The sequence below is a fragment of the Streptopelia decaocto genome (assembly GCF_964273445.1).
Source record: "Streptopelia decaocto genome assembly, chromosome: 15".
NCBI classification, from domain to species: domain Eukaryota; kingdom Metazoa; phylum Chordata; class Aves; order Columbiformes; family Columbidae; genus Streptopelia; species Streptopelia decaocto.
In genome coordinates, this window is record NC_138670.1 from 4,603,816 (window position 1) to 4,620,195 (window position 16,380).

The following is a 16,380-nucleotide window of genomic DNA, read 5'->3' on the forward strand; positions in this document are numbered from 1 at the left end:
ATTTACTAAAGAAACTGCTCTGTTTGTGTAAGTATGTGTGCAAATACAGATATTATTTAAAAAAGAAACATGTAAACTAGTTTCTCTTTTCTCCTGGTAGAAGAGATCCAAAGTCACAATATATCAAATAGGTTTTAGTTGGATTTCTCCGGGCTGGGTCTCCTCAACGCAGGTACCGGCCCATGAGAGCAAAGACGACTCTACTGACTTTGGAAAGGGCCAAGATTAACCAAGACTGACAATAAATATATTCAGCCACGTCAGTGTTTGTCATCGATAACTACAGAGGAGCGTTCTGCACCCCCCGGTACACCCGACTTCCAAAGAAGGCTGGGTTCAATCCCCCTAAATTCAAGAGAGGACTCCATTTCTCCTTCCCAGCAGCCGAGCTCGGGCTGGTGCCTCGCGCAGCCCACAGACCCCGCGCGTTCCCACAACACACGACAGGGTTCCTCTGGGGTTTGTACCTGTCATAGTTATTGATCTCCTCTTCGTTGCCGTTGAGCGCGGCTTCACACATTCTTTGTATCTTCGAGTTCAATTCCTCATTTCTCCTCTGCAGATCTACAATCACTGAGTTCAGGAAGTCGATCTGTGAGGGTCGAGGACAAGGACAGTCAGCAGGTTGGGGACTGCGCCCCAGAGAACGCCAGCAAAGGCAAAACCCTCCAAAGGACACATGCAGATCTGCGTTAATTCTCACCACCAGATCATTGTGTGACAGAGTACAAGGGACAGGGATGTCCCAAAGGCCCCTCGGACACTGGTGTGTTTCAACCCACCACCGATCCATCAAATTATTTTCCTCATGTTACATTTTAAACATAAACGTAGTTGAGAAGTTCTGCTCAGAGCAGCGTCTGTGTGCTCTGGCCCCGCGGCTCTGGGGACGCTCGGACACCCACTCGGCACCTCCCCAGCGCAGGCCGAGCGCAGAGCAGCCAGCGCTGCTCCGTGTTCTCGGGTAACGCTCAGCAGATTGACCCCGTGGATGAAATGAAGGAAGCCAAGAAGTGGAACAAACCTCGTGCTGATTGGAAGGAAGCGTTGCCATCAGCAGGCGAGTTCAAGGAGACAGAAAAACAGAAAAAGATTGGTGGTTTGTGTGTGTTAGTTACACGGTTTCTGATCTGTGTACAGACTGGGAAGGACATTTTTTAATGAACATGACTGACATCAGTGATCTGATGAGGACTTTTACAACAAGCAGAAAGCGCTTCTATTCTAACCGTGTTTCCCAGGCATTTGTTGTCACAGGCTGCCATGCTGCACGTTGTTATCATCATTGTATTCTTTGATAATCACACCTTTTTCCTAAATCCGTTACCAAGCACACGCTGAGTAACTTCCTCGCCCCACAGCTGCCAACCCCCATTCTGAGTGGAGTTCTGCAGTTCAGAAGCAAAGACCAACATTTCCAACCACAGCAGCTCCGCAGTGACCTGTGGGCTCATCAGCCCGTTTCTGCAGGATGGGAGATCCAGGTGACCCCACCTTCTTCCTCCGGCACATCCAAGAAGCCTTTGGACAGATGAGCAGGTGACTCCGCGGGCTGTTCCTCCCCAGCAGCCACAACGTGTCACCCACCTTTCCTGCTTTTGCTTCTTCACGTTCCAATAACCTCAACTATCTCTCCACTATCACTTCATTCTTAATATTTCCCGTCATTAATATTTCCCTTCAGAAGCAGAAGGTTAGAAGATAAATCTGCCCATTATAATCCTGAGCTACAAAATCTGATAGGAACTAGTTTTGGAAAAATATTTCCCTCTGCCTATAGACACACAGCTGGTTTAACATGCTGATGTTTCAGATCAAATACCTGCTTCTCTTTTGCAATTTCATCTTGAAGTTGGTTACCAGCAAAGTCACCTTTAAAGAAAAAACAAAAAAACCTAAGTATCCAGTAATCTAAATTATGAAACATACAATGGCTTAGAGACTGAAATAATGTAACAGTCTCTAGTCTGCAAAATGTCTTATTCTCACTCCTTTCTAATAACTCAATATAATCTTCAATAAGGGTGACTTTTTTGGGGGAATTTTTGACCAGTGCATTACAGAAGCGTATTCAATACTGCACATAACTTAGCAAAATACAAAGAAATGCACATATAGGTGACAGCTGAAGTTCATAAATCCGCAAGGGAACGCTCCTCTCTTGCAGTGATGAGCCTAGAGTGGTACGAAGCGTAAGCAGCTCAGCTTAAGGTTAAGGCTGAGTACCAAAACGTGGGATTCCCACTCCTGTGCTCCGGGGTGGTTTTATTACCATTCCTACATGTTACTCTGCAGCTACGACAAACAAAACCAAAATCAGTCAGAGAGGCTCTTGCACAGAAGCCGCACCATGAACAGATCAGGTGTTGTGGCTTTTGCCCACGTTTCGAGCCAAGTTCCCCTGCGCCCTGGTGTGACCAGCAGTGCTGGGAGCTTGGAGGGTCCACAGCCACTCAGAGCTCCTTCCCTGCTTCCCGTACGTGTCCTACAGCGGGACAGACACACGGCTCGGGACAGTCAGCCAGCTGAACCTCCCTTTCACTGCCTGGTTAACAGCTGCAGACGTGTGAGCTGCGAGCGGAGGCGCAGAGCCAGGGCGGGCGCTCGTCCCGTTACCTGCGGAGCCGGTTACAGGTAAAGGCTGTTCGTTGTTTTCCTTGAGTTTTTGCTCCAAGTTCTTCACCTTTTCCTCAAGTTTCAGTTTGTCGGACTCCAGTGACTTAACCACCGACTGCAAGGTTTTTGCAGAAGCGTTTTCTCCGCGGAGCACCGTGATCTGTAAGAATTATTTAAGAATCCTGAGATCTTCCAGAACAAAGTCAGAGCACCACGGCGACATCCTTACTAGTAAGGGCTGAATAGCCACCAAAAACACATGCCAGAGGTCACCAGAGTTGGCACAGATACCTAAAGATTTAATTCTAAGGTTCAACTATGCTAAATTAATAAAGAAAAATGATTAGCCTGCTCTTCAGCAGCAAGCACACAAAGCCATATGCTTCTAGCTGTAACTTAATCCGAAATTAAGAAGCATCCCACTGTTTGTCATTTACCTCATTTCTGAGCTTTTCCAGCTCCTCATCTTTTTGTGTGATCAAGGCACTAGTAGCACTGATGGACTGTTGTAAAGATGCTCTCTCTTCATCAATTTCTTTTTTTAACGTTGATTCTCTAAAAGAAAACCAAATAGAACCAGAAATCATCTAAAGCACAGATTATTGTAGTCGCCTAAAGAAGTTTAACTTAATTTCAAGGATGAGACTACTGTAAGAAGTGGTTCTTAAAAGCAAACTTCAATTCTGTACTTGACTAAGATTTTATAAATGTATAAACATTTCAGATGTTACAACCGTGGAAACAAAGCAAAAACTTTACCTAGGTAGTACATGCCAGAATCTGCATAGCATCGTATCCATTTCAATTTAAAGAAGCAAGTTAATAGACTGGGGAGATACAGGATAAACAAACAGGTTGCACAATGTTCCACAAAACCTAACTTCAGAGTTTTGTTACTTCTTGAAAATTATTAACAAGCAACAAAACACACATGCAAAGCTCATTATACGAATTGTCATGCAAAGCATGGATGATGCTGGAAATATCAGCTGGTCCTCACTAATTCCAGTGACATCATTATTTCCCAAAACACGTACTTTTAGAGTTTCTGGGTCTTTAAAAATACTGTTTCAGCACAAAACCATGTGGGGTTTGTTTTACTAAAGGGAAGAAAGGTTAAAAATAAATCCTCCAGGGTGGGCACAACCCCTTTCTGTGTATGCATGTCCAGTTTTCCCAGCTGTTCCAGCTGATCTGTAAGAGCCGTGACCTCTGCCTGCACACCCTGTCCTGACAGTGACACCCTCACACTGGCGCTAACGACTCCTCCTGATCGGTCACACAGTCCACACGGATCAGTAACTGTCCGGGGATGTGCAGACTATTGCTACAAAAGTTCCTCGCAAGCTGAGAGGTTTTTGTTTGTGAAAATAAAAATCTACCTTTACTTATCTAGCAGAGAAACTGATTCTCAGAGCACCAAGCGGTGCCCAGCGCCCGGGTGCCAACCCTTGGCCAGTTTTCTATACAAGTCCACACATCTCCGTTTAGATGATCATGGTCCCACTGTCACTCCTCACAGGCTGAGAGGGCTGAAGACAAACTGGGTGACCTGAGCATGTACCCACTACACAAGAAGCACGGAGTAAGCCGCGCTTCAAGGATACCAGATGACATAACGACTTCATTTAAGTAACTAAACTCCACTCCACCCCAGGGCTGCTCAAGGGCTCACGAGCAGAACACGTCTGTGTGACGATGCTCGGCAGGTGTGGGGCAGCTACTGAGTTTAAATGGAAAGGTTTTCATATGCACGGTATGTACGGTTAGTGAGAGCCATGATACCCAGGCCATGAAGTACGATACATCTCACTGACAAGATAAATCAGAAACTCAACAATGAGAGCACACTCAACGCAATTCTTTCATTGTTCAGATTGTACTTGGGGATGGAAGCAGCAAGTGGAGAATCTGGGGTTTAAAAAGCTGATGCAGCTACCAAACAAGAACCAAAAAGTTGATTTTAGTTTTGGTGTATTTTTACAATGAGAGAATTAATATAAGCAGAAACACAACAAACTGCAGACTGCACGATTTGCCTTCAAACACAAGTTATACTCCTGGTGGCAAAGCCCAAAAGGGCGATGGATTTTAACATCTCCTCGCCAACCCTGACTCAGCAAAGCACAGAAGCACAACCGCAATCCCTGCCCACGCTCCAGCCTGGCCCATGGGGTGAAACGCTCTGCTGAACGGGATCCAAAGCGCAGGTGGTGCTGTGGGAAGGTGCCGGCGCCGCAGGGGCCGCTGCTGCCGGCGCGGAGCTGCCCCCTCCAGCTGCAAATCCAGGGTTTGCCTCAGGAAAACGCAGCTGGAAGTGCCGCTCACAGGCTGCACCTGGGACTTGACCGCGGCTGCCGGAGGGCGCACGGGAACCCGGGGCCTCATCTCGTGCTCAAGGCCTTGGTTTCAGCCCATGTTTCCACTTTGGGGTCAGATCTTCATCTCGGAGATCAGACCAAACAGATGCTTTTTGTACTTGCCATTTATTTGTCTTGGTTTCAACCACGACAGGTATTTAGGTGGTTGTAAAAGGCAGTTTGTGAGCATGTAAGCGTATATTTACAAATTCAGTATAGGAGTCTAGAATACTATAACACAAGGGGAGAGAAACAAGAGAGAAGGAGAGAAAACAAGACGGGGAAAAAGGTCCCTGCACTTTCGCATTGTTTTTTCCTTTTCCAGGGCAGTCTCTCCAGGCCATACAACTCCAATCAGAGGCCATAAAGATGCTGAAACTGGAAAACCTACCAAGAGCAGGTGTAAGTCACTGGTTCTTTACACCTCCGTGTGGGTCACAGTTCACTTGCAGCATCAGCTCAGAGCCCACTCCACTGATGCTCTCGGCTTCAGTATCGTGTGCTGGAAGTGTAAGGAGCGCGTGTGGAATGTGAAGTAACTGCACAGTGGTAGCGTGCGAGAAAAATCTTATGGAAAGTATTTACTTTATCAGGAAAACAACAAAAAAAAAAGGAAATCGGTTCAGTGAACTTAAATGTTTTCCCTGCCAATTCAAGTCCAAATAATTTGCTTGCCAGCAGGGACTAAATAAAAACAGTAAGAAACACCTGACATTTCACACACCATTTAAAAATGTCACTTTCTTGAGGAGGTTAAACCACGTTCTGAGCAGTGTGTGGATGTCACGGCAGAGAGAGGCTTTGGTTTGAACATCAAAAAAAATCACCCAGATTCTTCCCTTACTACAAAAATAAGAAATTCTAAGAATGAAGCAAATACCTTAAAGTGTTACTGGGCAAGCTTTAAAAACGCAAGATAACAAGAACCACACGTTAGAAACATGGCGTAGAAATGCAAAATAGTGTAAAGGAAGAACTAAATTTGCACCGAGGGGCTTGTCTGTTTTGATAAAAAATATAGACTATTTATATATATACATATATATATATAGCTGAGTATTTTACAAAACAAAAGCAAGACACCAAGGGACAAAGGCAGCCAAAATATGTACAACGACTTTGCTTAAAAAAATAAAACTATTTATTGTAACGTGGATAGACTTTCTTGAGTCTTACCATTAAAGACACACAGATATAGCAAAGGAAGCAAGGGCAGGAAAGGGAAGAGAGAGGAATGAAATGAGTATCGATAAATAGCGCAAGCTCAAAGACAGTAAGACAGTTGCAACCCACAATGAACCTCATGAGCTGAAGTAACACAGAACCCCCTTAGATCCACAAATATCACACTCTGGTTACTCCCAGCCAGACCATTTCATAGAGGGAGCTGCTAAAATAGAGGAAGAGAATTCCTGGGTGCGGGAGGAAGGTGGGAAAACGACTGTTTTCCATACATCTATCGCAGAAACTGTACATTTGCTAATGTGGGACCATTTACTGAACAGCAGTTTCCAAATGGATGCCCCAGTCCCCCAGGACCAATCTCCTGGTATTTAAAATCAGTGCTGAATGAACTGCCACATGAACTCCGTATCCCCAAATTAAGAACAACCCGTTCAAGGCTCAATAACTGCTCTTTTAGGCTGGTTTGTTTGAGTAACAATCCTTAGCATCACTGTATTTCTCCACTACTGTCAGATCTGTATGCACACACACTTATCAGACTGATGGACACTCCAATATTCCAGAGCAGACTAAAACCAAACACGACAACTACTGCAATGCAAGAGATGCAGAACTAAAGAGGAAATGGTAAATACCACTTCTTAACATGCTCTTACATTAATACAATGACATTCCCTTCTCAGTTTTAATAAAGAAAACGGGGAAGATATAATCTGTAAACCAATCTGTGTAACAACCTCTGGACTTTTAGCTACAATATAATAGAAAATGGTTTTCTTAGCACTGTTTTTGTATTATGTTCTCTCAAGTTTTCTGTAGGACTTTAGAGTTAAACACATCAGAAAAAACAACTTACCTCTTTTTCATCTCTAGTAACTGGTTATTGAGTACTGATCTCTCCTCTTCCAGCTAAAACACAAGTACAAAAAGATGACAGTTAGTACACTAAGTGTTAGTGTCCTCAGTACTATATAGCAGTGCATCATTATCATCATAAAACAAACACGGGAGAGGCTACAAACCCTACAAATCCTCAAAATAATTGATTTTCTAGTAGGACGACACACACACACACAAACACAAATTGGTCAGTGACCAAGAATATTGCTCAGGGAGGGGCTATTACTGCTTTATACGGTATTTTCACGCCCTGTGCGCACAGGAGAGCTGTGGGGCTGGGATTGCCGTACACGGTATTTCTGCGTCCCACGTGCCCCAAAGAGAACCGCGAGCCTTTCAGCGCCTGGCTGTCGGGTTTAGCCCAGTATTGGTGAATTATTGGATTTGCTGTTGTTCTGACCTGGATAGTTGTGCTGCTGATCCGTGTTTGTTACTGCACCGTTATTTAGAGATAAATTATTGATCCCTAGCGCTGTTGGACTGGTGTGTGTTACAGCATCCTGAACCTGTACCTCGAGCTGTAAGCAACCAGCAAGAACTTCAGCTGAAAATATTGTTGCTGCAGGTTCTTGGGGTCCAAATTGACAAACAGAGTAGGTGTAGGAAAAGCAAAACAAAACCATCAGCCATAATTTGTACAACAACAAAACACTAAAGCCCCTCCACAGAAACACTGGGGTAACTGATAGAGTTAAGAAATTAAGTATTTTCCAGGCCAATTAATTATTTTTCACTATCTCAGTAATTACTGCCTTACAGAACTGCCATACGGTCAGCAATAAATAGAGTTATAATGGAACCCTGGAGTCCCAGGAACAACAGCAAATAGACTCCTATTGACTAAATACTTTCAGCGCTTTGCAGACACCGTTTGGCACAGCCGGGCATACAAACCGTTAAGCAAGTGCCAATGAAATGGAAGCTTGTCTGCCGGCCTTCAATTTTCGGCTAGATAAATTGCCTCCTCTGTATTTTCTGACAGCTTACCTTCTCCTTTTGTGTACTGCAGGGCTGTTAAGCCTTTCAGGTTTAAAATTAATTGGTATTATTTTGCTGGGGCTTAGTCACACAACTTTATTGATACCAAAATGTTGTGAGCATAAACATCTCTCCTTTTTAGTGTCCTGTTTGGCTGTGGAGAGGTGAGTGGTTTTTATACAGAACAAGATAAAAATGGATTTAAAAGAGAAAAAAAAGTAAAGGACAAGATGTCAGGGGAGTGGAGCAGCTTCTAAACTCCTGTTGCAGCTGCATCGAGTTGTGGATCAAGCTCGGAGGGGAGAAAGGACAGCGCTTCTCACACCAGCGTTCTCCAGCAAGCACGCACTCCCAGCCTTAGAGCACATGTCTCGTGTGCCTTTAATAAAAGCTGCACCAGCTGAGCTGGTTGATGTTTCTACAGGTTTTCCAACAAAGTTAAAATGCCTGGGCAGGTCTCAGGCTACTGAAATGCCACAATGAATAATCTGAAGCCAGGAAAGTTCCCTGAGCTCAGTATCTATCTGACTGGGAATCTTTAATTAATTACAAACAGCTAATTATTTATGGATCAATACAGAAAAGCACCCCTCAGCATCTTTAGTATAAGACACTTTAACCTTTAGATGTCAGGATAAATCATTTATGAAAGAGTATTCATTAATTTTGCAAAGTGTGTCACATGCAGCCACAGATTCACCAACCCAATTGACTAACACACTTGTTAGAATTTATATTGTTACCATAGTGACTGCTCGAAATACTGGAAGCATATGTTTGCTACCTTTCCTGTTGTATTTCAACAGGCACATGCACAGGAACTCGCACAGACCGAACCACCGCTACATTCTGCGCTTTCCTCCCTCCTTTTTCAGTATCCGCTGCATGGAACGCAGCTCCATGAGCAATCCTGCTCCGTGTCGAACCTCTTCACTGCCACCTTGTTCTCCAAAATCCAACCGAGCAATTCTTCATAGTAACATCTCTTTTCATTCCCCATGTGCAACCTGAGCCAAGGAAGCACAAATCACACCGCAACTTGGTGCCTAATCACGGTGTGCATCCACCAAGGGACAGCAAAGAGGTGGCCATGGGGATCCCTGGGATGTGCCAGCCCGAGGTCGGGTTGTCTGAGAATCCTCAACACCAGCTGGTCTTCTTGCCATTTAATCAAGAGACCCTGGCAGAAGTCAGACATATTCCCATGTTTCCAAGATTACATCTTCCTCGCAGAAGAGGATGCAACGCCAATGGCTGAAGAAGGCAAGCAGAATGTTTCTCCAAGCTCTAGTAGATCTTCCAGATCTTTGATCTCGGAGCCATCTACTCACAGGCAGAAAACACCATGGTGCAAGCGATCTGAGAATATTTCAGTTTGCAAGACGAGGGACTAATCCCTGCATTTCACAGGCTGAGCTTTCTGTCCTGGCCAGGAGGGAAGGATCCCTGCTGACAGATCCGCAGCAGGCAGGACACGGACAGCGGGATCGTTCCAGGTCATCCTGGAAACGATGGAGCTCACAGGCTGAGACTGCAGAGACCACAGGCTGAGACCACAGAGACCACAGGCGGCCCGGAGGGTCCCGTCCCGCAGGGACTTGCTGTATATCAATTCTGTTTCCATACAATAGGCAGGGAGATTTGACCAATGTTGCTGAATCCTTTTAAAGTTACAACCCTTCCTGAAAATAACAGGTTGCCTTAAAGGTTCTGAAACAATTGAAGCAAAGCTGTGGGAGGGGGGAGCAGAGCTCCGCTGGCTGCTGAGGATGACAGTGCTCTCCTGCCACACCGCCCCTCAGATGCAGCATGAGTCAGTGGCTGAGCCCACACGTCTGGGACTCTTGCGAATCATCTCCAAAGGCTCTTCAGGATGAAGGAGCTCGTGTGTTACCCCTGTCAGCAGCCAAAAGGGTTCAGAAACCGGCCAGGTCTGTAGTCACTCATCCTCAGCATTTCAAAACTGGACTCCTGGGGAACCAAGTCAGCCTCTTGGCTTCAAAACCAGGAGGCTTTGTTGCAGGATGGATGAGATCTGTTCTACTGTTGCTGGGCACAGGCATCCCCCTCTTCTGCACGAGTGCCACCTCAGAAAGGCAAGACATAAACCCAGGTCTTTCATGTTCTTGCTTTTGGACAAGATCTTCCAAAGACGCCTTCATGGCGTGGCTGTCGCCAGATCTGCTCCACAAGAAATAAACCCTCCATATTTAACAGCTGTAAATCTAATTTATCTTTTGGCAAGTACCAGTGTTATAAGCTGTATAACTAAGCCCATACTTTAAGATTTCAACAACATGTTGAAATGTAATAGTAAAAAATAGATATGTATAAAAACTGAGTTATTTTTTCTTCTGTAAACTGCCAAGAGAAAAATGTCTTACATCAAAATTCTAGTTCCCCAGTGCCCGTTACCTGGCTGTTCATGTACATGCACAGTATGAACTTTAAGCAAGCACACACGTGCATAACACTATTTAGAGACAGAGTCCTACCAAGCAGTTTTAAATAGTATCCTGAAAAACATCTTAAATACTGGAGATTTTTGGTGGGGAGGGAGAGCAGGAATAAGGAGAACTAAATAGCTAGATTTCTTCCTTAGTACTGGGTAGATGGAGATTTACACAGTTGTATAACAAAATTACTCCTGACAGAAATAGCAAGTGTCTGTTAATACATTTGGCTAAAGCATATTTAATTTATGCTTATTCCCAAGCCTCCTAAGTATCCTTCACGGGTTACACAACCTTCTGTTAGCCTGCAGTTCCAACCTCCCAATGCAGGTGGCTTCCAAATTTATTTTAAAACATCCTCAGAACAACTCATCTTTCAAGCACAAACATGCAGCGCAGCGTCACCCGGGCACCAGCGGAAACGGCACGCACAGAATGTCACCGCGGATCAGGAACCGTCCCAGCCACTCTACCTTCTGATGGCTTGTGACTTCGTCCCTGCTCCTGCCCAGCTCCTCGGCAAGTTTCAGGTTCTCCTCTTGCAAAGCCGCGAGCTGCTGGGACTTCTGAGCTGCTGCCAGCTTGAGCGCCTCGCTGTGAGGACACAGAGTGCATCGTTACCATGGGAACGCGAGAGGCAAGAAAAAACTGGGGGAGAGATTCAGCTTCACAGCTCGGAAAAATGCATCCAGGTCACGTGCCTAACGGGAGCTATAATAAAGGTGACAATCTACAGCTCGGATGCGCAGGGAGAGGATTAACCCTGAAAAGCAGCAGCAGCACAAAACTCCTTTTCCTTTAAATGTATCAGATACCCACAGAAACGGGAGGCGAGTTCCGACTGCCTGTTCTGCTGGTGCCGAGGGCTGGCGAGCGCTTGGGTTTAGAAACACAGGGGAGGGTTTGACAAGAGTGCTGGCGAGGTTTATTGCCTCCTCTTTCTCAGAAGTAAACTTGGTAGCCAGAGGTAAAACAAGAGAATTATTTTGTTTTAAAAAAAGAAGAAAAAGGGTAAAGGAAAAAAAAGAAAAACGAAAAAAAACCCTATCATTCTACTTATTTAAATACTCCCTGCAAAGTCTGACACCCAAACTTACAATGTGCAAGATCACGGGAGGGAAAACAGGAAAGGATCTAATCTACTCTCATTATTTTAACAGCTACAGCAAAACAAAAGCAAAACAAAACAAGAGCAGAAGAAAAAAATGGCTCTGCAGCTTTCATTAGCCTATGTTGCTACTACTATGTATGGTTTCCTTAAAGTACGTTTATTTTCAACAAATTTTATAAAAAAATACTTTGCATGCCTGCCTGTAACACAAGTGACTTGCACAAGTTCTTATAAGACTTGACAATGTCTTTCAAAAAGAAAAGATGCGCTTCGTTTCATTAAACAGTAATTTTTATGACTGTTCTTTCATTTTCATAAAAGGGAGTCTCAATTCCCCAATGTGCCAATATTACACAGAGTTAAGCCTGACTAGAATATTAAAAATACTTTTATAACTGTGGGAGCTGGAAGAAGCTCTAAGTCAGAAACTTACTCAAGCACTTCAGAATAAAAGGGCTCCGTGGTCTGTTACTGGGCACACTTAAACAAAAGGAAGTCGGATTTACTTTTCGAATTCAGCATGAAATATGACTAAGACTTTCCAACCATTTCTTCTATCTGGTCTCACCTTGACCAATTTCCACTTGGATCCACCTGGATTAAACAGGCGGCTCACATCCCTGAACATCAGTTCAAACTATCTTGTAATAATCCAGGCGCTGATGCAGGACCAGACCTATTCTGAACCGTGATAGTCTGCTGAGCTGCAGTACTAACCAGTTCTCCTTTTCTTGCTTTTGGCACTAAAGCGCAGATTCAGGGCAGTGTAAAAAAAGCACACAAAGCACTGGGGTCAATTTGTGTGAACTGCTCCTCGTGTTTAGTGCTGAGGAACATAAACCATCACAGCTCCATGGGCAAAACCTTCCCCCGCTCTCCCTGGCCAAGGCAATGGCACCTCCACCTCTCCGAGGTGTCCTCTCTGCCCACGTTACTGCTGATCAAGAAATGCCTATTATCAAGCTAATTCCTTATTTTAATTAAAACAAGGCAGCACACAAAATAATTATGACAACAAAGATCGGTTAAAAAACAACTAGACAAGCTTCCACTTATCCACAATGTCTCTTACCACTGATGATTAGACACCACGTTCAGCAATACCCTTATGACTAAGATTAACCTTGAGAAAAAAACAATTAAAAAACCCCGCAGAGCGATGGGGATCATGAGAACACCTTTCACTGCTCAAGATTTTCAAGGAAGTATCTTCTATAAATAACTTCGACTGGACAAATACAGTCCAACATGTTTTGTCTTCCCATGATACCAGAGTCTACGAGCACCGAGGCAGGTAGGAGTTGCTCACAGAATTAAATCTGCCTTTCCCAAAGGAGGCTGCTGCCTGAACAAGCACAGAGGTTTTTAAAACAAGCAGTAAAACCCAGCAGTCGTACAGAAACTCAGGATTAGTTCTGCGTGCTGATGTCCCTTGTGTGTGTCTCCAGCTCGGAGCAGCGGTTGAGAACCATCGCAAAATAATTGATGGAACTAACAACAATTAGCCCAAGCTGCTCTCAGCTATCAGTCCAGATTCCAGCTCTCACTCCCTGAGCCAAGAAATTCTTCTTGGAGTGCAGGTGGGAATTTGTGCTTGAACGTGTCACATCTCGGGAGGTCGGGGGACACGCAGCTACTGCAGGGTGGCAATAACGAGGCGGGATTTTTATCCACAGTTTTGGCACACCAAAAGCCTGTATACAATGAGATTCCACAGGGCCAATTACCTCCTATCAGATGCTCTGCAGTTAATTTGTTCGTGTACAGCGTTACTCATCATTAGTTTGTAGTACATAAGAGGCAGTTTCTCAAATGAAGCATTTCAAATAATAAGCAATTAATTCTAGTTTTCCATACTATATATGGCATTTGTATTGTACCAGTTAGGAAATAAGTGCAGACTGGGGCAATGGCAATAAACTCGATAAAGCCATCCATGAAAAAAAAAAAAGGCAGAACCAAATTTTCTATTAACAAAGCCACGTAAAACTACTTAACACTCCAAATGTACCTGTATTAAATAAAAACAGAATTTCTTTATAATAAAGCTTTTAAAATTACCCAGTGCCCTCGAGTGGCCAAACTCTGTATTTCCTCCAACAAACAGATTATTTCAAACAATGCTTGGAGTGAACGATTTCCTTCCATACCCTTCAGCGCTCAGCAGCAACATCCTGATTTCAAGTTTTATGCATGTAAAACTAATATTTCTTTTTACCTAATATCTGCTTTATAATTGAGGATACTGGAAAGATGCTGAAAGACAACGTAACTACAAAGGAACAGTTTAACAGATTTAACACTGCAATACTTACAATTCTTTTTTAAGTTCTTCCACTTTCTTGTTCTCCAGATTTAGAAGCTCTTTTGATTTGTTAAGTTCCTCTTCATTTTTCAGGTTGTTTTGTTTAAGCATGTCCAACTGAAAGAGGAAAAAACCACCTCATTACACTAATGAAACTACACGGTTCTCAGGGTAGCACTCAGAAAACACATTCAGCAAAACGGGGGCCTGAGCAGAGTGTTCCAGTTTTTCAATTCTAAATGAATCCAGGGTTTGTACTGCGAAGCATTTGTCGAACAAAAAGTGTTATGAGAATTTCTGCATCCAAGTTGAACAGCACAGGGAATTCAAAGTCCACCGACGAGCAGCTTACGCTAATCTGATGTACATACCTTGATATAAAAGGTAAAGCTCCAAAGCACCTCAATTTTAAAAGCTACACAACTCAAAGCACTTAGAAAAAAATGCTTATTTCTAAAATTAGCTGTTCCCTTGCTCATTATTCCTCTAACATAACAAAGTTCTGCTTTACCATACCTTAATTTGTGAGAGACAGTAGGCTGAATGTTGTGCTTGCAACCATAAGAAATGAATTCCTTTCCGAGATCTCGCTGCATGGGACAAACTGCTGTGTATCTATTTACTGAGCTTGCATCTACCACGTAAACCCCATAAGCTTGAAAATCTTATTTGTTCGCATTCAGCAACACGTTATATTACATAACAGATAATCTTCAGCCATTCTCATGGCATTACAGGATCCTGTGGATGATTTATTTTTCTTAAATCCACAATATGAACCCCTGCCATTATTATCGTCACTGCTTTAATTCTCGAGTCATCAGAACTCGTTGGAAATCATTACTGTTCCAGCACAAGCTGTGGCATTTAGGTTTACCCAGCTGTTCACTGCCCATTAGTACAGGAGCGATAGATGAAAGAGCCATAAAAAGAGCCCTGCAGATCTCAGGATGTGCAGAAAAGATGCCAGTGCAACCTTAGACTAGAGACTCTGGGGCAAAGGAGCGTGAAAAAGATTAGTGAGGACATTTTTGCCTCTTTCAAAGCCTGAAGTATCACAAAGCGGTGGGAGGACACAGACTGAAGAACAGTCCGCAGAGGAACCGCTGCACATGTTGGACTGTGAAGCTCTTTGGGACTATTGTGCTCATGTATCTGCACAGTGCAAAGTCAGCAGCATTTTTACCTTATCAGATCACAACTCTGATTAACAAAAAAGTGGAAATAAGAAGGCATGCCAACATGACATGTCAAGATCACAAAGAGGATGTACAGAGCAAGGAGTGCGTTACAGGTGAGCAACGGAGCGACAACTGTTGTGGGTTAGGAGTAGCTACTCAGTATCCTGCAGCAGCTCACTGGAGCGCGAAGCTGCACCCGCACTCACAACCAGGGAACCACAGCACGGAGGGGTCACATCAGAGCAGCTCCTCCAAACGAAACAGCCAGACTGATTCAGCCTCAACTCAAACCCACGTCTCCTGATTCTGTGATCTACAAAAGCTGCTGTAGCATCCAGAACTCCTATATTACACAAGACTTTTTTGGTGGTGGTGTTGCTGCACCAAGATTTAAGGGACATGACTTTATATGCTGTGAAGCACTTGAAACCACAGAAAATAACACAGGTTATACGGCTATATAAAGCATCCAGAATTTCCATCAATACACACTCATCCAGTGAGCTTTCACAAGCCCGTCAAGACAGTATTGTGGTGGGAAAATGACAGAATCCACTCTTGCCTTAGCCAATTCTCTGTCATTCACTAGTTGTTCCTTACAAACCAGGCAAAACTTTTCACATAAAAGCATTTAAATGTGATTACTTCATTCTGTAGCTTCTCGTTTGTCTGTCTAGAGTTCTCCAAAGAGGCCAAAGTTTCGATCTTCTCTTTGTGAATGGCGTCCTTCTCCTTGGTCACCTTCTCCACCGTCTGCAAAACATCTTCTGCCATCTTGGCAGCCTGGACAGGAGGGGAGGTGCGGGAAAAAGGACAAAGTGTCACCAAAGGGAGCTCTGAAAGCAAAAGATTAACCACAATACTTCATGCACAGCTCCATGGTTTGCCAGCTGCTTTCCAACTGAACTTCAGCTGGGAATTTTTTAATTCCAGGATTTCTAGTTACCACCACTGCAATTGCCCTTAGACTTCTAACCACTTTAGACACTAGTAGTTCAATAGATATTCACTTCCAACAGACTGCTCTATTTTCGGAACATGTGGAATCATAAAAAGCTGTTCAAAATTTGAAAAAGAATTAAAAACCAAATCAGAGATAGAGCCAATTATCACGTTATTTCAGTGTTGTTCATTATGCCCTCATACAAGGAAATACTTCACAAGTGTATTAAAATACCTTGGGAGGCATGATACATTCCTACAGGGAATCTGGATTCCAATTTGTATTCAAAGTTATTTAATGGGCTTCAAGCCCCATGAACCAAAATTCAAAATAATATTCAGGATTTGT

The 16,380-nt window shown here is 43.7% G+C and overlaps 1 protein-coding gene across 7 annotated transcripts in view; it reads right to left on the bottom strand.

The window, feature by feature from the left end:
• CLIP1 (CAP-Gly domain containing linker protein 1) overlaps positions 1-16,380 on the bottom strand; it is a 63,162-nt gene that overhangs the window by 1,288 nt on the left and 45,494 nt on the right. For all 7 annotated transcript variants that reach the window (XM_082066193.1, XM_082066195.1, XM_082066190.1 and 4 more), the window contains 8 exons: positions 15,735-15,872; positions 13,919-14,025; positions 10,966-11,086; positions 7,018-7,070; positions 3,054-3,171; positions 2,617-2,776; positions 1,823-1,872; positions 468-592 (listed from right to left, as the gene is read on the bottom strand). In XM_082066193.1, the coding sequence (XP_081922319.1) occupies positions 468-592; positions 1,823-1,872; positions 2,617-2,776; positions 3,054-3,171; positions 7,018-7,070; positions 10,966-11,086; positions 13,919-14,025; positions 15,735-15,872 (872 nt within the window). The remainder of the gene's footprint in view (positions 1-467; positions 593-1,822; positions 1,873-2,616; positions 2,777-3,053; positions 3,172-7,017; positions 7,071-10,965; positions 11,087-13,918; positions 14,026-15,734; positions 15,873-16,380) is intronic.